Source organism: Xenopus laevis, chromosome 6L (assembly GCF_017654675.1).
Source record: "Xenopus laevis strain J_2021 chromosome 6L, Xenopus_laevis_v10.1, whole genome shotgun sequence".
NCBI classification, from domain to species: domain Eukaryota; kingdom Metazoa; phylum Chordata; class Amphibia; order Anura; family Pipidae; genus Xenopus; species Xenopus laevis.
In genome coordinates, this window is record NC_054381.1 from 69,646,480 (window position 1) to 69,670,658 (window position 24,179).

Genomic DNA, 24,179 nt, shown 5'->3' on the forward strand with positions numbered 1-24,179 from the left:
TGCTGATACAGTCATGCCCTGTACATTTTGGGCTTATTATAAAGTCAAATTACAGCAGGCATGTCCAAACTTGGGCCAATTGCGGCCCATTTTCAATTTCGACATTGAACAAGGATTTGCCCATTCAAGGGCAAGCCAGGATAAAAATTGGCACCCAACTGGCCATGAGCAGAGCCGTCTATCTTCTTGTTGCGCCAGCTGCACGCAATGACGTAATCACACATTAACATGTACGTGTGATGTCATGATTTCACTTGATTAGGTGCTTATCTCGCTGGAGGCTGCCACGGAGCTGACTCTGATTGCTACTTTGTAGAATTGGGGCTTTCTGTGGTGGCTACACAAAGGGTAGCATGAAACAGCTGATCCAGTGTTCGTGAAATAGGGGAAAAAAGGTTTCAGGTACAGTGGAGATTATTACTAGCCCGTTAATAAGCTATGCAGCACCAATATTTCTTTTGAATAGTACACCCTTGCCTTCCAGCATTGGGCATGGGGGGGGGGGGCAGGGCACAGTTCTGATACACACTGACATTTTTTTTCTGTATTTTTAATGTATCAGTACTGTGGAACATCCATGTCCAACATCAACTACTGAACATTGAGAAAGGAGTTGTCTCAATAAACACAGGTCTCTGTTAGGGCTCTTACACACGGGCATTTTACTTGCGCTCCCCTGCGTTGTGCTTTCTTCCGTTCAACCGCAGGGGAGTGCACTCAGTTTTGATGGGGGCTGTACTCACACAGACGCATATAAGCGCCAAATGCAGGTTTGGGACACAGCATGTTGCATTCTGCGCATACATGCATCTGTGTGAGTACAGCCCCCTTGACAATGATTGAGTAAGTCTACTCCTGCGCTCCCCTGCGGTTGAATGAAAGAAAGCACTACGCAGGGGAGCGCAGGTAAAACCACCTGTGCGTAAGAGCCCAAAGGGACACCATTTTCGAAATAAAGATTCTCAACAGATCGGTTATTAAAGGCATAGTGGCACATTCCTAATAAAGCTGGGAGTTATACAATCATGAATCCATTCAGAATGGTTCAATAGAACATCTTCATACAAGTATAAGTTGCTCCATGTGCATCAGCTAGTAGTGCACTGTTCTCTGCAGTAGGTCAAAACACGCCATGTGCCACAAACCTTAATAGGCCTGCACTACAACAATTGCTTTAGGTATGTTTTGTATTGATGGGTTATGTTTTGAAAGGAAGTAATTTGCAGAGATGTTGCAACCAATCTCAATTAGCATTCACCAAAGCTGGCCTTTATTGCAAAAAGTTTGGAGACCCCTGAGTTACAGCAATCTGAAATTCTGGATTTCTTTTTATAATGAAAAAAAATAATAATGTACAATTTCTGGGATTTGGCAAAATCCCAGTACTTCTGCAGACCTGGGCTAAAACTTGAGCGCAATGCTGAATCAAAACCGTAAATGTGATCAGACTTAAATGTGAGTAAACTTGAGTGCCTTGCTGAATCCAAACCTTAAATGTAAACCGATTTTTACAAAAATTTTAGACATGCATACTTTTTTTAATCTTGCTCAAATCTGTATATGCAAATTCGGCTTGGTATTCAGCGAAATCTTTCATGGATATTTTGGCCAAATTAAAAAAGTAGGGAATCAGTGCATTGCAAATAAAAAATTTTCAGGTGCAGACACTGACTGGAAAAATTATTTCATATTCATGAAATGGGGCACATCCTGGCTTAAATAGACTGGATGAATAAACCCCTTAAACATGTTTGCATTAAGGGGTTAATTCTAAAATCCTAAATGGATGGACGGGGCAATTAAAAAATTGATGGTTTCTGGGGCAAAAGAATTGTGAATGGATTACAATTAAATGCATATATTTCACATAAGTATTTTAAGACTCTTTCTTTATTGTTTTTAAAGCAATATTCTGCTGCTGACAGCAGTGTACGGTCAGCTGAAAGAAATAAAGTCCACAATTTTACAAAAATGTACTTTCTTTTTAGGAAACAAGAATGTCAGTAACTTTACAGAAAAACTCCAACAGTGTAAAATGTTGTCTCACCCACTTATAAAGTGCTCATTAACTTAAAATGATGTTGGCCCAAGTAAAAGAATATTTAAAGTGGAAGTATGTCTTGAAAATAACTGCAGTATGAAGTAAGTACATAATGGTATTCTAAGATATTCAGCATTCCATCTTTAAGTTATGTAAACTTATTGGTATGCATCTGTCCATTTTTGAACAGTAAAATAAAACTGTCTCAGAATACGATTGACAACCTCATATTTTAAGGTAATTCTAAGATGACCTTCCACTTTGACAAAAAAAAAATGTTCCAATCTTCTTCAGAGCTCATCCTTTCTCTTTAGTTTAACTGCATGTTCTTCAATAAACTTGCTAAAGCCTTCCAAATCTCTGTTACCTCCTGAAAACTTAATTGGGTTTTGTTTATTATTCTGGGGTGCAAAATATATTGTAGGGAATCCTTCCACTTTGTACTTGTCACTGGAAATGTCATTGGCAGTGGCATCCATTTTTGCAATAATAAGGCCCTGTGTTGATCTGTATTTTTTACCCAGATCATTGTAAATAGGCTCCAATGACTTGCAGTGCCCACACCAAGGAGCATAGAACTCTATGAGAACATCAGACTCTGGATCCATTACAATCTGGTCAAAGGTTTTTCCAACTACAACTTTAACAGGGCCTTTGTTATTCTTTGGCACAGGTTGTGACTTTATTATAGGCTTCAGCTTTCCTGCAGAAACAAATCAAAATGCAGGTTTGAGGATATGAACATGAATAAAACACTTCATTGATATTAAATACAAACCATTTAAGTCAAAACATATTGGTAAGCAACACATTCTGATTTGCAAGGATTATTTTTTGATGAGATACGGATGTTCAGGATCAGAATTAAACAGAAAACATATCAGAAGTGTCACATTTATTAGGAAAACACCCTGAAGCCACAGATACAGAGGGTTACAAATGTTAGTGCTTATATGAAGGCTAAATTAGAAATTGTGAAATGGGTTTCTTATCTGTACATTTTGAGCCTGCTTAACATGGCATAGTATTATTCAGACTAACAGTCCTATTAAATTTGTTAAGACTACACATATACAGACATGGCAGGGTTTCTGGCCAAACAGAACATTTATGGGAGTCCACACTGTTAAAAATCTTAAAGATAAATTGGCAAATTTGTTCTTGGTAGAAGACCATTTCCATTTCAGATCTTTACTAGAATTCCATGCAAAGCAGAGGTTCTACAAACAGCTTTTAGGTGGCATCTTTAACCCTCTATAAAGTATGGAGGAACATATCTTACTTTTTGAACTTCAAGTACTTAGTCCACTGGGTGGACTTGCTCCATATAAATAAGTTGCTGAATTCTGTGTTTGTGACATTAAGACCAACTGGAGTGGGAGATGGGGGCTTCCTGGATTGAAAAGCCATTTTTTAAGTTCTCACTTTGCTTCCAAAATTAAGTAACTCATTCAGAGTAATAGGCGCAGTATGCATAGAATAATAGCACCATCTACTTCCTCCCCGCTCCTTCATTTTTTTGCATCTCCATACATTCCTGGCAGACTACTCTGTTCCTCTTAAAGTCACTGCTAGGTCACAACATGTACTCTCACTGTTGTTTTCCACCTTAATATCCTCCACAATATCTGTATTGGAGCTTGATGCATGGTCATCCTTGAATTGTAATAACCTTCAGACCCTTTTAAAAATGAACTCAAAAATTACATCTTAAAGAACTGGCATAGCGTTTAACTAAATCTGGTCATTGTTATTTTGACCCATTTGTTTTAGTAATATATTTTCTTTTGTACAGCACTGCATGCACAATTAGCGTTCTATAAATTAAACGTGTTGCTGGAATGGAGCCATTCTGTAGAATCTACGTTCTGTGGCACTTTTATCCACAGAACATAGATTCTATGTTCTATGGCACTTAAGGGGTTAAATGTCAAACATCTCTATTCTAAACATCTAGTCTCACCTTCAATCAATATTTTGGTTGCTAGATTCCAAAATGACCCACTTTAAGAACAGCTTTGTTCAAGTAGAAATATACCCACCTTTCTTAAATGCTGTTACAAAGTCTCTAAGTCCATCAGAATCCAATTCTTCGGGTTCTTTGGCATACTTCTTTCCACTGGCATCAAAAATGGCAACATTAACTTCTTCTCCACTGTCACTTAAACCCAAATCTTTCAGTTCAGATGTATAATCATCTTCATTGGCAATTGCAAATGTATACTCTGAAAAATCTTTTGCAACCTCCAAGACTTTACTTCGCCAATACTGGGTAGCTGAAAATAGATGAACAGTTGTCAAAACAGTGTATATCATACATACTTCTAGCACACCCAAACACACATAACCAACTAGTCACAGGTGTGGCTAACCTATTAGGTTTTCCCTCTATTAGAGGGACATTGCATGTATGTTTAAAAATGTTAATCATCAGAATCCACCCTTTATAATGTGCAACTTTGGGAAACTACTGTTCGGATGCAGAGATCTATTGTCTATTGGTAACTAAAACTGTCTGACTATGTGCATGCATACATGCGATTTATGCTTGATTGTCTGGCTTGATACAAGACCTACCAGTCCGATAATCAAAACTGAAATCCACACTGTAGTAGACAACAACAAGGGGACGCTTTGAATATCTTTTGGCTTCATTCGAGCTCTTCCTATGTCCAACCAAAGGTAAGGAATGTTCTGTAATGTGTTGCTTAATATCATCAGCAGTGGTAGAGTCCTTAAAAAAATATAAAAAAGCTTAGAATTGAACACTTTTTTTTATATGAGCTAAGCTAATTTATTGCTAACACAGAAGGTTATTTTCCAGCATCACCAGTATGTTGTTTATTATGCAAAATTAGCCTTTTCCAGCATCACCAGCATGTTGTTTATTATGCAAAATAATTTCAGGGTCAAGTAGTCGAGGCATGGTGGAGGGCCAGTGACATCACAGGGCAGATGATGTTGCGGGATGGAACAGCTGATGTCATGGGGCAGGGCTGGATTTTCCTATTTTGGAATACTAGGCAGGCAGTTTTGACCAGGGCAGTCCTTCCAAAAACCAGTCTGTCCAGGACAGGTGGCAACTCTACATCTACATTCATTTAATACTATAGAAAACATAACTAACTTGCATGCAAATAAATCACCTGTAAAATATGTTAAAAGTAAAAATAAAATGGTGCTATTGACAGATTTCAGTTACATACTAACAGTTAGGGATTGGCATCATCTTTTTAAATACAGTTCCTCCACAAGAACATCACAGCCCTTTAAATATTGACATGTGACTTTAGGTGAGACTATAAGGGGTTACATGCTTAGTCTCTCACCCGTTTTACACACAGATTAGATGACCAGTAAGTACCCAAAGACAGATCAACACCCACACACAAACACTCACAGCCACCACTCTAAAACTTTAGGTGATGAGAGATGCCAAGGATTCACACCAAGCACAAAACAGACAAAAAGGTTAATGCAGTTGAAAACACTCTTCCTACCAGCAGTCAAATGGTTAACCAGCACACAGAGGGTTAAAGCACAGAGTACACACTTTCAGGATATCGGTTCCTTTTAGAGCAACAAGGACAAAATGTATGCAATTTTATATATAATGTTACAAAAGATATAAGTGTATAGATACAAAAGATGTTACAAAATGGACACCTAAAAATATAATCACAAACCGTTATAAAATAATATGGGAGAAACAAGGAAACACTATTAACTTAGTAATGTTTGCATACTAGGAGATTGTAATACCATTTATTTCAGTTTCAAATAGTTCATTGAGTTGTCTTAACATGACAATGCAATATATGATTTATCAGGTCAAATAAGTTTAAATCTTATCTGTTCAGGCCAAATACATTTTCAACTACATCTAGAGCTTTTTTATGAAGTATGATGGGGAACAGGTACATATTCAGGGAAAATTCAGACTGCATGAATCCCATATTAACACTGTATGTCTCTATAAGAAGATCCAGAACCAAGACTAAATGCGGAGAGGCCTGATAACACGTATGGCAATTAGTTTATCCAGTAGTCTCTAGCTATTCCTAATATTTTATTCCCTTGCCAGATAAAGTAATGGATTTCCTTTTTGGAACAGGTTTAGATGAGAATCTCTCAGAGGAATGACAGTGCTTGACAAATATATAAGATGTAGGCATGATCATTATTATCAGAAATCCAAACCAAGAAAATGGTTTATTCTTCCAATTTCTTCCTTCAGTTTCAAAGTTACTGCTTTAGAAGGGATCTGTCACCCTAGGAAATAATTTCAAATTCTTTTTTTTTTATTGTGTTTACAAATTATTTACACTTTGTTTTTTTCAGTCTGGAAATTCACAGCAAGCAGACACATGTCATTCTGTGAATACTATTATTAAGGCAAGCTTTGCATCATTCCGAAAACCATCATACATTCATACTCCAAACAAATATAGGCAGTAAGGGGTATTGGGAATATGAGAAGGGCAGTGACATCTAGGAAGTGCAGAATAAAAAATAAAAGCATCTAAGTAAAAAAGTAAAAGTCTCTAAGACATAGAGGAGGAGCAGGTAGTATATGATTGACAGCTGAGATTTTTAAACGAGTTTCTAACATGGATGTTTTAATCCAATCCTATTTAATTTGAAAAGGACTTTTATTATTATACAGCTTTTTATGTTAGGGTTACAGGTCCCCTTAAGTTTATGTCAGACGATTCCATTATGTCATTAGTGAGTCTGATCCATACATAAGTCAGGGAATGAGAAGCACATTTATAGGGGAAGGCAGTCATCAATCAGTAGTTATCAATTAGATGGGCTGTTTCCAGCAGTAATATAGTTTTAATATACTCTTCATGAATATGTCTGAAAACATTAACAAATTAGCAAGTACTTGTCAAATAGAACTGTGAAAATAAAGCACTAAATTATCCACTTACTTTGAAGTTAAGAATGTACTTCTTTGCCTCATATTTTGATTGAAATTTTTCAGGCTGCATGACTACTAGCTGACCAGGTGAAACTTTTAGAGAGTTAAAAATTTCTGAGCTGAATGTGTGGTAAAATTTATAATCCTCTCTTAAACTGTTTGCTATAAAAAAACAAAGCAAGAAAGACTGTTAAATATTTGAAGTATTTTGCTCAGGTTTTAAAGATACTCAATTTCTAAAGTCTGGCTTCATGTTACTACATTTGACAAGCTTCTGCAACAGGATTGACGGCATAACATTCTGATGCAGTTCTTAAGCTATAGTCCAACAAAATATAGACCATTAAATTGACTCTTAGAGAAATTGACCCTAGTGTGGATATGATAACATTTAATTGGATCAGACTTGAGTCACAGAATTCAGCATAAGATGTTCATGAAACTCAAGCTGGCCGACCATTCCGATCAAATAAAGTAGTAAAAGAACCAATGTTCTGCCCCTGACAGCAATCGTATGAAAGTTATGTCTGACAAAGCTAGTGACAGTCTCCCTCTGAAAATCATACGATCGGCAATACATGCAGAGATATTCCCAGCCGACAGAAATCTTTTAACCTGGTCCCAAATGACCGATCTCAGTGGGACTCTCCACACACGGTCTGAAAATCGTATGAATCGAGGATTCGTGCGACCGAATCTTTGCATCTATGGCCAGCTTCAGAGATACAGTCATACTGAACTTCATAAGCAGGTATGTCCAATCAAAAACTGTATTTAAGGTGGCCAATTGCCAATTGAGTGACAGCATGGGATCCTCAAATCAACTTTTAGAAGATCTGAAAACAAAGATTGTGCAGTATCATGGTTTTGGAAAAAGCTACAAAATGGATCTCAGAGGTTTAAACAGAGTTTCAGCTGTAAGGAATATAATCAGGAAATGGAAGGCCACAGGAACAGTTGCTGTAAAACCCAGGTCTAGCAGGCCAAGAAAAATACAGGAGTGGCATATACGGAGGGTTGTGAGAATGGTAACAGAGGACCCAAAGACTTGCAGGGACATCTTGCTGCAGATGGTGTATCTGTACATCGTTCTACAATTCAGTGCAATTTGCACAAAAAACTTCTGTGTGGCAGGGTGATGAGAAAGAAGCCCTTTGCACTCACGCCACAAACAGAGTCGCTTGTTGTATGCAAAAGCTCATAAAGACAAGCCACAGTCATTTTGGAACAAAGTGCTTTGGACTGATGAAACAAACATTTTGTTAGTTATTTGGTCATAACGAAAAGAGCTTTGCATGTAGGAAGAAGAACACCATTAAAAGAAAAACACCTGCTACCTACTGTCAAATTTGGTGGAGGTTCCATAATGCTGTGGGCCTGTGTGACTAGTTCAGGGACTGTGGCCCTGGTTAAAGTCGAGGGTCGGATGAATTCAACCCAATATCAACAAATTCTTCAGGATAATGTTCAAGCTTCAGTCACAAATTTGAAGTTACGCAGGGGTTGGATATTCCAACAAGCGATGACCCTAAACACACTTTGAAATCTACAAAGGCATTTATTATGCAGAGGCAGAAGTACAATATTCTGGAATGGCTGTCGCAGTCCCCCGACTTGAATATCATCGAAAATCTATGGGATGATTTGAAGCAGGCTGTCCATGCTCGACAGCCATCAAGTTAATTGAACTGGAGAGATTTTGTATGAACGAATGGTCAAAAATACCACCACCCCGAATTCAGACACTCATCAAAGGCATCTAGAGGCTGTTACACTTGCAAAAGGAGGCTCAACTAAGTATAATATCTCTGTTGGGGTGCCCAAATTTATGCACCGGTCTAATTTTGTTATGATCAACGTAGGGATAACTGGGTATTGGGGGTCAGTTTGAGCTTTCAATCTCAGTGAGGCACCCCCGCTCCAGGTGTAAGACAGTTATCCAATAAGTCAAAGGAACTGAGAGAAAGCACTCAGAGCAGAATTTACTGCCAAGTTATTTTTTTTTTTTCACAACATGTTTCGGGCTACTCGCCCTTTATCAAGTGTAAGTGCTTACACTTTGATAAAGGGCGAGTAGCCCGAAACATGTTGTGAAAATAAATAACTTGGCAGTAAATTCTGCTCTGAGTGCTTTCTCTCAGTTCCTTTGACTTAATGGGATAATTTTGTTATGATGCATATTGGATATTTTCTGCCAATCCAATAAACTTTATGCCACTGCTCAAATACTACAGTTTCCATAAGGCATGTTATATATTAAAAGGAAGTTGCAACTTTGAAAGCTCAGCAAATGATAAACAAAACTCCAAAGAATAAAGAGGGGTTCCCAAACTTTTTCATATTACTGTATGTGATATATAATGGTGAGATTGATGGTCAGAGAGTTCAGATCTGTCCAAAGTTGCTTTTTATATTAAAACTTGCTTAAGCTCTTGCAGTCATACTGAATAGATTGCCACGGAACACATAGCAAAACAATTATATGACTATTTTGAAAAGACCACAATGAAAATATATTGTTTTTAATCCTTTTAATTAAAGGGGTGGTTCACCTTTAACTTAAGGTTTAGTATGCTATAGAATGCATAATTCTAAGCAACTTTTCAATTAGCCTTCATTCTCTAATTTGTTATTGGTTTTGAATTATTTGCCTTCTGACTTTTTTTTTTTTAAAGCTTTCAAATGGGGGTTATTGACCCCATCAAAAAAAAGAAATGCTCTGTAATGGTACACATTTATTGTTACTCATCTTTCATGTATGTTTTCATGAATGAGTACTGTATATGAAGGACACCAACATATAAGGACACCAACCCAAGTAAGACTAATATTGAAAATACGTCTTCTATAGTGCAAAACCAATTATACTATATTTAAGTGTGAAACCATTTTGATTACTCATTAAAATGTACATTGTAGCCTCCGAAAACCAGCAGGGATTTCGGTTGGGTTGAGGGCAGAATGACAGGTAGTTGCAAATTTAACAGCAGATACATTGCCGGTAAATTTGAAATATTTTGGCTGGTATTTTATCGGCTAGTCGGCAACTCCTGCTGGTAAAAATTGTCAAAAATGTATTGGTTAAATTCTTTCACAGGGCCATAAGGAACCAACTGGCATGTGCAATTGATCCTGGGAAAGGACTGTCCTAAGACTGATCCTGGGGATTTAAAGTCCAAAGAGAATGTTGTTTGCGGTCTGGCCTCCTCCCTGCATCCCCGTGATCACCTTAGACTTTTATTAGTGTGCTCCTTCAGCTGCCAGCAGCCATGCATTATGTGGTGCAAAATCGCAGCCTTTGGTGCTCATTTACCAAGCACATGTCTGGGGCATAGTGTTGCTCGGTACCTTGCAGCAAATGAAAAATGCTTATGAAAAGCAAATTAGGATCGGGCAGGGAGACACCTCCTCCCCCTTTTAAATAAGAGGGCAGCCAAAACATATAATGCATACTTGTGCCGTCTGTTACTTTCTGCACTTGGTAAATTACCCCTTGTAGGTTTTAACATTCAGTTTGGGCTGAGGTTTATTTACTCACTACAGTTTTAATTGAAACGTGCATATACCTGCATCTTGGTAAAGCTGGTAAGCATGGTCTTCCTCGCCACTAAAAACACCAAGAACACCAACATCATCTCCATCTCTAAAGAATTCATGCACCTGCTTGACAGCTTGGATCTGTTTTGACGGTGGGCCAGCCTGCTCAGTCATATAGTCAACAATACCTGCAAAAAATTAAATGTATAAAGTTTAATTATACCATGATTCAATAACAAACAATTTAAAGGATATTATGAAATTGCTTAAAGAATACATATAAAAATTGGCTACACTGTGCCTAGTTTTTTTCAGCTACTATATACCTTTAAAATCAAACTAGCAGGAAAAGAGGTCAAATGAGCTCAAAACAATGGAACTGCAAGCAACCTTCAAGTTACTAACTAGTGTGTCTCATGACATCAGTGGAATAAAAAAAAAAAAAAACTGTTAATGAAGAATAAATATTTAGTGTTCAGTACATATGATTGTGCTTCTTTAATATGTTTGTATTTTGCTATAGATTTGGATCACAAAACTGTCCTAAAAACTCAATATAAAGTTCCTAGAGAAACTGTTACCCCAAGTAAATACACAAAATGTTGAAACATTGCTTGGCAATTGATAAATGCATTTATGGAAAACAGGTTGGCAGTTAAAGTAAATAAGATTTAAAAATGCAATAATACCGTATTTTTCTCTTGGTCCATTGTAATCAAAAGCCTTGCCTTTGCGGAAAATCTTCAGCGTGGGAAAGCCAGTGACTCCATATTTACTCCCCAAGCTACTTTCAACAGTTGCATCAACCTTTGCCAATGGTATGGGTGGGGAACGTTTACTAAGCTCTTGTGCTGCCTTCTCATATTCTGGTGCAAGCTTTTTACAATGTCCACACCTGGAGCACAGAGACGCATGAGGTAATAAATCTACAATGCAAATGTGCAGTTCAGCCTTTTACAGCCAATAATACTTTCACAGTGGGGTGTCAATGTGTAAGGTTCCCCAAGTAAATTAAACCATTATGTGTGTTTCCCAGGGCTATTGATAATTTAGTCTGTTCCAGACCATCCCATGTCTTAACCCAAAACAGTTACTACCCAAACTAAAAATCCTAGCCACTTGATATACTGTATGTGGTCTAATAGCAATTCTAGAACAGCACTCAAAATTGATGGCTGCAAACCACAGCAAAAATAAAAAAATTAAAATTAAAACAGTGGATTAGGCCTACCAAACTCTAAGTTATTTTAGGGCATTCTTTATTAATAGGTGGATATACTGGGCTTTTCATGGAACACAAACTCTAGGTCTATCAAAAAAAAGACAAAATTATGGGCCATTCACTGGCTATCGAATAAAGGCAGAGCGATTACTGATAAAAGTGATAATTTAAATTGTCTAGCCTGTCTCATATATGTAGTGTATACAGCAATTTCTTAACACCTCATCGGTAACCATAAATTTCCACTGAGCCGAGACTTTCATAATAACAAAAATTGGTTGGTAAAGCTACATTATGGTACTCATTTCTTCATGTCAGGAACCACCATGCATATTCTAGAAACTCTGTTCTAAATTTATCTAGTTGCGTGTGGGAGAGCAAGTCAGTGCAAGTGTTGAGTGAGTATGTATTAAGTGTCTAAGTTGCTCATATCTGGATTTTTATTGTTTTAGTTGCACTTACACACATCAACCAACTACTGAACTCCTATCGAAATCAGACAACCCTCCTCTTAGAAACTTCTCACACATATGAAGTGTGAACCACTCCAGTCTTTAAAAATCAAATGATTGCTCCACATGCTGGAGATGCCATGTACACACAGGGACCCCTCACATGCCCTCCATGCCTCTATGGCTATGGCACAGAAGTCTTTCTGCATTTTTCACTGGTGTCACTGCCTTATCACATTCCTCCTCTCTACTCACTAGGTGTCATTTACAAACCAAGGGTTTTATTTATTTATTCTTTTTTAAATGACTGATTGTGGCTCTTTTTTGCAGTTTGCACAATGTGTGGTGCATTTTAAATGAGTCCTGCTATCTATAATTGCATAGCCTATGCATTTTAGGAAAAATTAAAAGCTTTTTTTAATAGCAGTGTCCTCAAAATGGCACCTGTCTGTATGCAGTGAATGTGGATTCCAAAAGAATGAAGGAAATAAGATTTAAATAATTTATATAGAAGTAATGTTTATTTTGCTCAACTTACATGATAAAATAGTATTAGGAATTATTTCTTAGGGTTACAAGTACCTTTTAAATTAGAATACAATATATACTTATGCCAGGCACTTGCGTGTCACAAGCATGATTCACTTTTTTTAAAATAACGCAAGTTATAAATTGGTAGCCCACTGTTAAGTTCATATTTGTGCACACATAAAATTAATTTTTAAACTGTAGTGTCTACAAGGTGAGGAATACAAAGTTATAAGGCACATATAAAACAGCAAAGTCTTAAAGGACCAGTAACATCAAAAACATTTTTTTTAAAAATTAGTTAGTATACAATGAAAAAAAAAACACCAAGACAAATTAAATAGCAAAACCTTTATTAAGAAATAACTTACAGAAACTCAGCTTCCGATCATCTTAAGAAAAGGCGACCATCCATCCTGTGGCGCTTGATTTCTCCTCCCTGGATATTCTACTGACAGTGTGTCCTCTGCCCCCATCTCCTTCTCCAGCTTTTCTTCATCCTCCTCCCAGGAGCAGCAGTAGAAAGGCCGGGACTGCTGTCCAGGGGCCCCACGCCCCCCTACTAAAACCAGTCGGCCCAGCCGTTCGGCGCGCTTGCGCAACAACGGCGTTTGACGCGCAAGCGCAACAACGGCGTTTGGCGCGCTTGAGCAATAACTCAGTTCGGCGCGCATGTGCAACAACGCCACTCGGCGCTGCGCATCGCCGAAAATAAAAAAAAAAAAAATTTCCAAAAAAAGGTTCTGGCCCGGCGGGGGCCCACCGGGTTTTTTCCCGGTATCCCGCCAGGCCAGTCCGACACTGGATGTTGGCGGGCTCCCCATTGGCTCCACAAGAGGAGCAGGGAGGTAGAGGAGGGCAGCGCGTCCATTCCAGCCTGGCCGAACCGGTGCCGATACCTCCTCCTGCGCATTCACAGCAATTGAGCCCGGGAGCAAGGCTGTTATATAAAAAAAAAAATAGTATTGAATCAGCAGGCTTAGGATTCGTATCTCTTCCATTTGTGCAGATTGTGATCTGCACCTAGTCTACCATGATAATCAAGCTTGAAGGGTATGCGGGACTGTCCGGACACCATGGGGTTGTTCGGGTATGATATAATTAGTTCCTCTATAGGTGTAAATTTCCTAGTTTTGCAGCTACATTTGTGGAAGATGCACGAGGATTCAATTTAGAATGAAGTTTTAAAAAGTAACATTTCTGATCTGATATTTGTTTCTATTTTATAATCTAAGTTGCCAAATTTAAATCACAATACAAGCAATGAATATAAGGAACACAACTGCTGCCTTAACACAGCATTCACCGAAGTTCCACGCTGAACACTCACACCTGTATCGGCACCAGTTCGGCCAGCCCGGAATGGACGCACTGCCCTCCTCTACCTTCCTGCACCCCTTGTGATTTAAAGTTAGCGACTTCGATTATAAAATAGAAACAGATATCAGATCAGAGATTTTTATTTTTTAAAACTTCATTCTAAAGTGAATCCTCGTGCCTCTTCCACAAATGTAGCTACAAGGTTACAACTCGCTGCAAAACTAGGAAATTTACACCTTTAGAGGAACCAATTATATTGTAACCGAACAACCCCATGGTGTCCGGACAATCCTGCACACCCTTCAGCTTGATTATCATAGTAGACTAGGTGTGGATCACAATCTGCAAAAATGAAGAGATACGAATCCAACGCCTGCTAATTCTATTTTATTTTTTATATTTGCTCCCGGACTCATATGCTGTGTATGCGCAGGAGGAGGCAGTATCGGCACCGGTTCGGCCAGGCTGGAATGGACGTGCTGACCTCCTCTACCTTCCTGCACCTCTTGTGAAGCCAAAGGGGAGCCCGCCGACACAGTCTTCCTACTGCTGCTCCTGGAAGGAGGATGAAGAAGAGCTGGAGAAGGAGATGGGGGCAGAGGACACGTTGTCAGAATAGCCAGGGAGGAGAAATCAAGCGCCCTGTCGTGTTTTCTAAAGAGGAGCGGAAGCGGAGTTTCTGCAAGTTATTTCTTAATAAAGCCTTTGCTATTTTAAAGTTTAATTTGTCTTGGTGGGTTTTTTTTCATTGTATACTAACAGATATTTAAAAAATATATATTTTTAATGTTAATGGTCCTTTAACGGGCCGTATACATCTTTGTAGACACTTTTTTAAAAAGCCTAATATAAACAAAATAATTAGAACTTATACAGGAAATACATTCACATTCTTTAACTTTTTTGGTCTACAGATCAGCACGAATCCATTATACAGGGGGATTATCTGATCAGGAAATCCAATTAGTTTGCGGGAACCATATGTAAATTGAAGCTATTCTATATTCACTGTTTATCTTAAAAATTCAAAAAAAAAAAAAAAAAAAACCCCAAGCAAAAAGTAGCCAAAGGCCTATTCACTGAACTCATTTTAATATACTGCCCCTTAAAAGTTATAAAACTAGTATATTTTAGCAAAATCTATTTAGGAATTAACATATTGTCCATATGCAATTCAAGAACTTCACATACACAAAAGAAATTACAAATCTTTAATCCAAAACTATAAACGAAATCTCTGCTATAACGTACTTACCAAGGTGCATAAAATTCAACCAGTATGATGTCTGCATTGTTAACTACTTCATCAAAGTTGTCTGTGGTCAATACAATGGTTGCTTCAGGAGGTGGCTTCCAATCAGGTTGGGCAATTTCTTTTACTTTTGCCACAAGTGCTGAAAAATAAAGTTTATACTCATAACTATTTAGGTTTTCATTTGAAAGCCCTGTGAAGGGATATAACAACATTAGATAAAAAAAATGCGCAGAAGTTTAATTTCAGATTATAGTCTTTATTACCCCCTTTTCAGCAATTTGTCTCTATACATGCAGGCCTTGCTTCAGTCTCTCGAATACATGACCAATTTAGATCTTTGCGTATATACAGCAGGGAAAATAAGTATTGAACACATAAATGGTTTTCTCAGTAAATATATTTTTAATGGAACTCTTCAATGAACTCTGATAGTCAGTTCTTTCCATAGATTTTCAACTGGATTCAAGTTGGGTGATTGATTGCGCCATTCTAGCATCTATATTTTCTATCTCTGAAACTATTTGAGAGTTTCCTTGGCTGTGTGTTTGGGATAATTGTCTTGCTGAAATGTCCACCCTCAATTATATGAAGTCTGCCAGTACCATATGCTGAAAAACCACCCAACACTATGATGTTCCCACCTCCAAACGTCACTGTTGGTATGGTGTTTTTGGGGTTATGCGCAGTGCCATTTCTCCTCCAAACATGGCATGTGCAATGACATCCAAAGAGTCCAATTTTGGACCTCCTTTTCTTCATATGTTCAATACTTATTTCCAGTGTTAGTCCACTTTATTAGACCCTGCTGTAATATATTTCAGCTAAATAAATTTATTGAACCAACTTTACAGTCTCAACAGAAACCTTTATCAAGGTTAGAGTGCTGTACAAAGAGCAGACCTAATAACCCCTCCCCTGAAAAAAGTTCCAAAAAGTCTGTTAGTTGCCAAAGTAACTATACACCCATATGTAAATGAATCTGAGAGTAGAAGCCAGAAGCTTCCAAACAAAATGAATGTTGACTCCACCACTTAGTGTGCTGTGATATAATGACCAATAATGTAGGTTAAACCATATTCCATTAATGGTCCCTCTGATATGTGCTATGTTTATAACAGTTTTGTTCTATTAAGAGACAACCACATTTGGGCATGATTGTCTATATCCCTGATAGAATTAGGCCAATTATGAGGCACAGTTCGGGAATTTTACATTCTGGCTCTTGTCCCCTTAGCCTCTTCACTGGCTTACCTGTCTGAGACTTGTACTGTATCTGTATAGTTATACCTTGGAGACCTCTGTGGGGAACACAATACCTTGGATCTTGCTCTAAGCCCCTGTAGTCTAGGTTTTACCAATTGCCAACAACCACAGACATTGTTGGGGAATACTTTTTCAATGGCTCCTGCTCAAGACCCCCCACCAGTCTGTTCAACCCATAATGGTCTTACTCCTCCGTGACACCTGCTGTCTGCACCCTGTCAGGGTAGTCTTCCCCTCTACAACTGAACACTGTATTAATTTTTACCGACAGTTCTCCATAGGTTATGTCCTCTTATCAGGGAATCCATTTGTCTGAACATGTTTTACATTATCATAGAAGTCTAACCTTTTACTCCTGCTTGATACATTGTATTATCAATGAACCAGTCTCTGATGGCCAAGCAAACACACATTGTTCTGGGCTGCTAAAAGTTCTCTGAAGGAGCATTGCCAAGTGCTAATAAATATCCTCTGTGTTGCCTGCTGAAGTTACCTTCACGGAATGAGTCTCCATGAGATATGGAGATTCAGAGGCAAAACATTGGTGCAATGGGAATTCCTGTAAGTTTAGGGCAGTGCAGCAGTCCAGTACATAAGGCTCATCACTGTAGCCCAATCCTCAGAGGCAGATAGAGAAAAAGAAAAGCAGACAGAAAAAACAGACAGATTCGGTTAATGTAGACAGCGTAAATTTGTTTCACCTTCCTGTGTTCTTGCACCATCGTAATCAATGGGTTGGCCTTTCTTTAAGATCTTGATTGTAGGATACCCACTAATGTCATATCTACCGGCAATATTAGTTGCTACCGTGGCATCAATTTTTGCAACTGGAACCGGAGGGTCATTTTGGTTCAGAGCACTGGCAATCTTTTCATATTCTGGAGCAAACTGCTTGCAGTGTCCACACCTAATACATAAATAAGAAACGAGAATGCCTACATTAAAATAGAGAAACCACAAAGGGGGTATATAAATCATATTTGCTTATTTAAGCTAGAAAAAGCTACCTTTAAAATTGTATTATTGTTTTAAAATATTGTGCCGAATTGCTTGAAGCAGTGGGTAGGGGACAAGAAACAGTTCCACAGACACGACACCCAACGGAGGTTTGCAAAAAAATTGGTTTAATTTTACAGCACACAAAAGAAAACAAAAACACAACTTCTGTGCTGAAGAGAGGGAAAAACAAATCAAAATAACAGGGTCTCACCAGACTGTAGTTTTCAACAAACACAAAAGTCCACACTGCTGTCACAAGGCAGTCTCGCACCAATGTCAGAGGTAATATGTTAGAAATCCAGTCTTTCCCTCAAAACCTCTCCAAGCTCTCTACACGCCCACATCATACCCAGTTTCCCACTAATGTTCTACCTGCTAATTAATGGACAACGGTACTCTCCAAACTTGCTACAGGTCCCTGTCTTATCCTTTAGATTTAAAGGAGCCAATACCTCAGCCTGGATGCTATAAATCTGTTTTCATATAAAAAAAATTCCCACTGGGACTACCCTTTGTCACAATATGCCTGCAGTATTATTTCCATATATGTGTATCCATATGCATACCAGGACAGCAGCAGTGTATCCTAAACCCTTATCCATCCTCAGCCAAGAGGTCACTGACCCCCACCTTTGTGCTGTGCATGAATTTGCAAAAGTAAGTTCAGGATTAAAGCCCTGCTGTTTATGCCCAAGGACATCCCATTGCTCTCCAGCATGGGTACAAAAAACTTGGGTGTATGAAGCATGGGGATGTGAGAGAATCTAAGTAGTGTTTATCTATTTTGAGGATACACACAAGTCTGGCCAACTGCGCTCTAGTGTTGTACTTGAAGTCTCAAGGACTAGGACATGGGAGATATAATTATGCATGACAAGCCTCAAAATATATTTCAGCACATCAAGAGCAGTTATGTTCTATTACTGAGAGGCAAAGCACTTTGTACTACTCGAACATCTTTCATACATCATCTTTTTGTTTCAGCCACAAACATGATATAGATATAGATATATAGATATATAAATACAAGAGTCCTCTGCACTCAACCCATTATCAATATATTTAACTTTCCCTTGTTTGTTTTGTATATATAGTTAAGTAAAATAAAGTTTACCAGGGTGCATAAAATTCTAGAAGTACTATGTCTTTGTCAGTAACAAAAATGTCAAAGTTTGCATCAGTCAGCACCAAAACGCCATTTTCATCCTTCACTTGTGTTTCATCCTCCACTTCTGCTTCATCCTCATTGGCATCCACATTGTTGTGGTGTTCCTTTGGGTCTGTTTTGACACACATAAAAAAAAAAAAAAAAAAAAAAAATGTACACAGCACATTACAACTGATTTTTTCCATAGTTTTAGACAGCAAATAAACAAAATGTCAAAATTTTTGAAAACTATTATTTTAAACATTTGATGTACTTCATGACATCTTATACCAGACTGATTTTAATTTTAAAGAGTATGGATTGGCATCATATAAATGGCAGAAATACACGGGCCAACCAGGTACACTGCCGTACTTATCAGCCCAACCATTTAAAGGGAAACAAAAGTCTAAAATAGAATAATGCTACAAATGCTGTATTTTGTATACTAAACATAAACTTACTGCACCAGAAGCCTAATTAAACAAATGACTTATGCTTTCAAAGTTGCCCACAGGGGTCACCATCTTTTAACTTTCTTAAAGGGATCCTGTCATCGGAAAACGCATCAGTTAATAGTGCTACTCCAGCAGAATTCTGAACTGAAATCCATTTCTCAAAAGAGCAAACAGATTTTTCTTATATTCAATTTTGAAAACCGACATGGGGCTAGACATTTTGTCAATGTTTTTCTATTTATTTGCCTATACATCCCCTTTAAATGGATGTTTGGAGTATGAGGTTCCATTGTATGGCTGTGGTTCCGCTTCACTTAGCAAGTGCACTGGCAGACAAGGGAGTGAAATTTTTAAACCTGCCAAAACCAATATGTATCCATAGTACATGGGCAGCCATACACATACCAAAAACAACCTCATTTCACAAGATACTTTTGCTAAATGTATGGCCAGGTTTACAGATTTTTTTAAATTATATTGCAATTATATTCTTTTTACATATTAAAAGATAGCTCTGGCTACCCCAGCTCTAATACTCCTGAAAGTGCTTGCTGGCTGCTCTATTTGTATGCCAATAGTAAATGAGTATATATGCCAACTAGAGTGGCATAATGCTTAGGCAACATGCTTTCTATTGGCTCTCAATCCCCAACATAGATAAAGCAGCCATCGACCGCATTCATTTCAGGAGTAACGGACCTAGATCTTTTATATCTTTTGACAGGTAAAAAGCAAAGTATAGTATATTACAACATAGGTTATTTTAAAGGGATTCTATCTGAATCTCTAACCATACAGGGATGCCATTTCATTCCCTTTAAGCATTGAAAAACAGCAAAACGAAATAATCAAGCTATCATTTTTGTAACATTAGAGAATTTAAAAAATACAAAATTAGAAATATTCTGTAAAAATGTGCACATTAACAATTAATGTAAAACAAGATATTGGATCCAACAGCTTTTTGATGTCAAAATATTTACAGTAACCAAATATTCCCACTGAGACATTTGTCACATAATAGGCACAATAACAAGTACTTATTACAGGTCAATTAGACACCTCACAGGCACAGAAGATTCCCTTGGGAAACATAATTGTAGATGCCAATTACAGAAAATGCTATTCATGCCCTGTATCTAGTACATTCCCATGTAAGTAACAGTGACATGCTGGGAATGGGAGACATCTTTGATTTTCTGTATCCAGGTACTACAGAGTATGCGGAGTTTAGAGGAACAGTTCAGTGTGAAAATAAAAACTGAGTAAATATAGATAGTCTGTGCATAATAAAAAATGTTTTGAATATAGTTAGTTAGCCAAAAATATAATATATAAAGGCTGGAGTGAACAGATGTCTAATAAAACAGCCAAAATCCAACTTCCTGCTTTTCAGCTCTATAACTCTGAGCTAGTCAGCGACTTGAAGGGGGGCCACATGGGACATATCTGTTCAGTGAGTTTGTAATTGATCCTCAGCATTCAGCTCAGATTCAAAAGCTATAGATATGACACATGTGCCGCCCCCCCCCCTCATGTCGCTGATTGGTTACTGCATGGTAACCAGTCAGTGTAAACTAAAAGCAGGAAGTAGTGTTCTGACTGACATGTTATACATCAAATCACTCCAGCCTTTATACATTGCACAGCTTATCTATTTACCCAGTTTTTATTTTTACTCTGAACAATTCCTTTAAGGGCAGTATATATTGAAATCAATGAATAGGACTTGTTCCAAACATTTTGTTTTGATCACAAAAGAAAACTCCAAAAACCTGTTTTTTTTTGTTCTTAAGCTAAATAGAAAACTCAAGCTATTCCATGGTTAGTCGTTGAGAGGCAGATGGATTACTAGTATACACCCCTCAAACACTTTGTTCGGATTGTTTTGTTAGCAGGAGTCCATTTGGGCTCTTATACATGGGCATTCTTTTGGGAAATTGATGTTGGTTTGAGACAATTCTGAATGCATTAGAGAAGTGTATGCATGTGTGTTTAGAATTAGTGATGGGCGAATTTGCGCCGTTTCGCTTCGCCGAAAAATTCGCGAATTTCGCGCGAAAAATTCGTGAAACGGCGCCGGCGTCTCGTTTTTGACGCCGGCGCCCGTTTTTTACGCCGGCGCCCGTTTTTTGAAAAAAAAATTTTGACGCCGGCGAATTTTTTCCGCGAAATTCGCCGCAAATTCGCGCCTGGCGAATAAATTCGCACATCACTATTTAGAATTCCATTCTGTTGCAGTCAAACTTTATTGCATTTTTTTTTTTAAAAGCAACATTTTGCATTACTTTCCATTCATAATACAATGAAAGCGAAATATGCATTCCCTTATGGCTCTCTAAACTAATTTGCTACATTGGGTGATACATATCTCAGCAGATGAATTTTCAGCAAATAAAATACCAAAATAAAAAGTTGATTCAGTAATTTAAAGATAAAGTCCAGTAATGTTTTGACGAATAAAAGAAAACATAATTCTAAGCAACTTTACAATACACATTCATTACAAATTTTCTATGGTTTTTAAGTTATTTATATATGTATTGCTATTGAAAACAGGGTTTGTCTGTCCATTTTTTTGTATTCTATGTCCTAGAGGCTCATTGTAAGACAAACCAGCAGATTAACAGACCTGCCTTTGCTGGGGAACAAAGTCTTTTGCAACATTGTTTAAAAAGTAACAATCAGGACTTAAGCAGATGCTGCATTTAATAGCAATTGTTTTTACAATTAACTTTAAAAGCACTGAAATTTTTTTCTAAATGTTTAATGGGAAGTCATTTAGAATTTTTTATTAGACATTTTTTATTTTGGGGTTGGCTTGCCCTTTAATGCATTAAACTTCAAAAGTTAGGGGGGGGAAAATCAAGAGAGAAAAAATATTTCTAGTGTACTAAACTAAGAAAACAGCATAAGTGGAAAAAACTATTTGGAAAGTAAACTATGCCTTAATTTCAGAGAAACACAATGTACACACCTTGAAACTGCATACTGTTAACATTAGGACCAGTAACATGAAAAAAAATGTAAAAAAAAATGTTAGTATAAATAGAAAAAAAACCAAAAAAAACCATCAAGTCAAATGAAACTTTAAAATCGCAAAGCCTTTATTAAGAAATAACTTACTGAAACTCCGCTTCTCTTCAGAAAAGGTGACACGGCGATGATCCATCTCGGCACTCGATTTCTCCTCCCTGGCTCTTATAGCGAATGCAGGGAGGAGAAATCGAGTATCACACGATGGATCGCACGATCGCTTTCTAAAGAGAAGCACAAGCAGAGTTTCGGTAAGTTATTTCTTAATAAAGACTTTGTGGTTTTAAAGTTTCATATGTCTTGGTGGGTTTTATTTCAATGTATACTAACAAATATTTTAAAAAACTTTTTTGATGTTTCTGGTCCTTTAAGTCATAAAAATCAAGTTGAAGATACTCGAAGAACTAAAATTACATTGCACAACTGCATTTTTTGACATACAAATCCAATTTAAAAAGGAATAGAACATAAAAACTAGTTTTAGGATTTTCTACTATCTGCATTTCTGAACCTAACCTTATTAACCACAATTGTTTTGTGGAATGAACTTGGAGGAACAGGCCTGCCATTGTCGCTGGTTGGTATGTGCTCAGCCTTTTGTACAAGTTTAAGATTGAATTAAATTAAACTGAGGTTGTATGGGTCAAAGTACATGGTAACAAACTTTACTACAACCTCTGGTGGATAGGAAACTTTGAATTGTTATTGAATCGTGTTGCTCTTAACTTTTGGCCAACAGTAGCTGAAATCCAGTGCACTTTCTCGAATGCAGCCACCATACAACATTAAGGAACACAAATCAAAGTAAGACACAAGGATAAAGACCATTAAACCCATTGTTATATTTTATGATCCAGAAGTCTCAGTACTGAAGCTATAAACCAAATACTGGCTGTATACAGTGAACAGAATGTGAATTTGAAAAAACAAATGCTTTAAACCGTAACTAAAGTTTATTGCTTGTGTGGCAAAATGTATCATCAGTATACAATAAAATGTAACCAGGTAAACTAGTTAAAAGCTTGTAAATAGAAAATAGGAGGGTAAATAAGGCTAGCCCAATTAACTCAATACTTGTCATTGTAGCTGGGGCTGCACCTCAGATGTCAGTTACAATAGAATTGCCACCATGGACAGGAAGCAAAACGGATTTAGAAACATTTATTGGGACCCCGCAAAAAGCAGAACTTTAATAATGCGGTCTTCTGCAGAATAATAATAAATCTGTAAAGACTAAATAAATTACAAATAAAAAAACCGAATACACTTCTATTTTATACTAATGTATATCAGGTTAACATGGTTACAATTTAATACATAACAATATACTTTTAACATATAATTGCCAGTGTTTTTTGCCCATAGAATACTGGAACATTTCAAAGAAATATGAGCTTTTCTATGATTTCACTCAATTTACAGTTCGGCAATACTGAATGTAATAAATCACAACACATAACATGGGGCTCATGTACTTCAGCCTTCTGTTTTATACTTGTTTATTCTCACTTTCTCTGTCACACATAGCCAGGAGATGATTTAGCGCTGCAACACTATATTTATTGGAACAAAGAGATTGCTTTGCTTTTGTGGCCGTTTTCAAGATTTTTGGAAAACAGTCATCTAAACCAAATAAGTAAGGATTAGACCAATCCTACGAACGAATTGCATCCCATTCTAAAGTGACTTTAGTTACTGCCCATAGTAAACTTTTAGAGAGGTTTCCAAAACTTTGGACTGGTGTTTTCTGCCACCGATACCGTTTCAGCACTGCCCTTACCTTTCTCCTCCTGATCACAGGTAACGATAGCGACATGCGCTAACCCCAATAGAAGCAACAAAAGATAAGCCTTCTTCTCCATATCGCACTCAAAACGCACTTCCGAAACACCCATTCACTTATCAAACCGCTCTGCTAATATGCAACGTAAATGAAGGCGGAAACGCCCCGCGAAAATCAATAAGCCCGTGATTGGCTAGCTAGGCTCCCTCCT

The 24,179-nt window shown here is 37.5% G+C and overlaps 1 protein-coding gene across 1 annotated transcript; it reads right to left on the bottom strand.

Annotated features, from left to right (window-relative positions):
- Positions 1-1,874: 1,874 nt before the first annotated feature.
- On the bottom strand, positions 1,875-24,089 carry pdia4.L (protein disulfide isomerase family A member 4 L homeolog). The gene is given in 10 exon segments (NM_001094862.1): positions 1,875-2,744; positions 4,084-4,317; positions 4,619-4,775; positions 6,979-7,130; positions 10,535-10,693; positions 11,195-11,400; positions 15,283-15,421; positions 17,247-17,452; positions 18,659-18,824; positions 23,966-24,089. Coding segments are annotated over 10 exon segments (1,914 nt in total). The 5' UTR covers positions 24,048-24,089; the 3' UTR covers positions 1,875-2,331.
- Between the last annotated feature and the right edge of the window lie 90 nt (positions 24,090-24,179).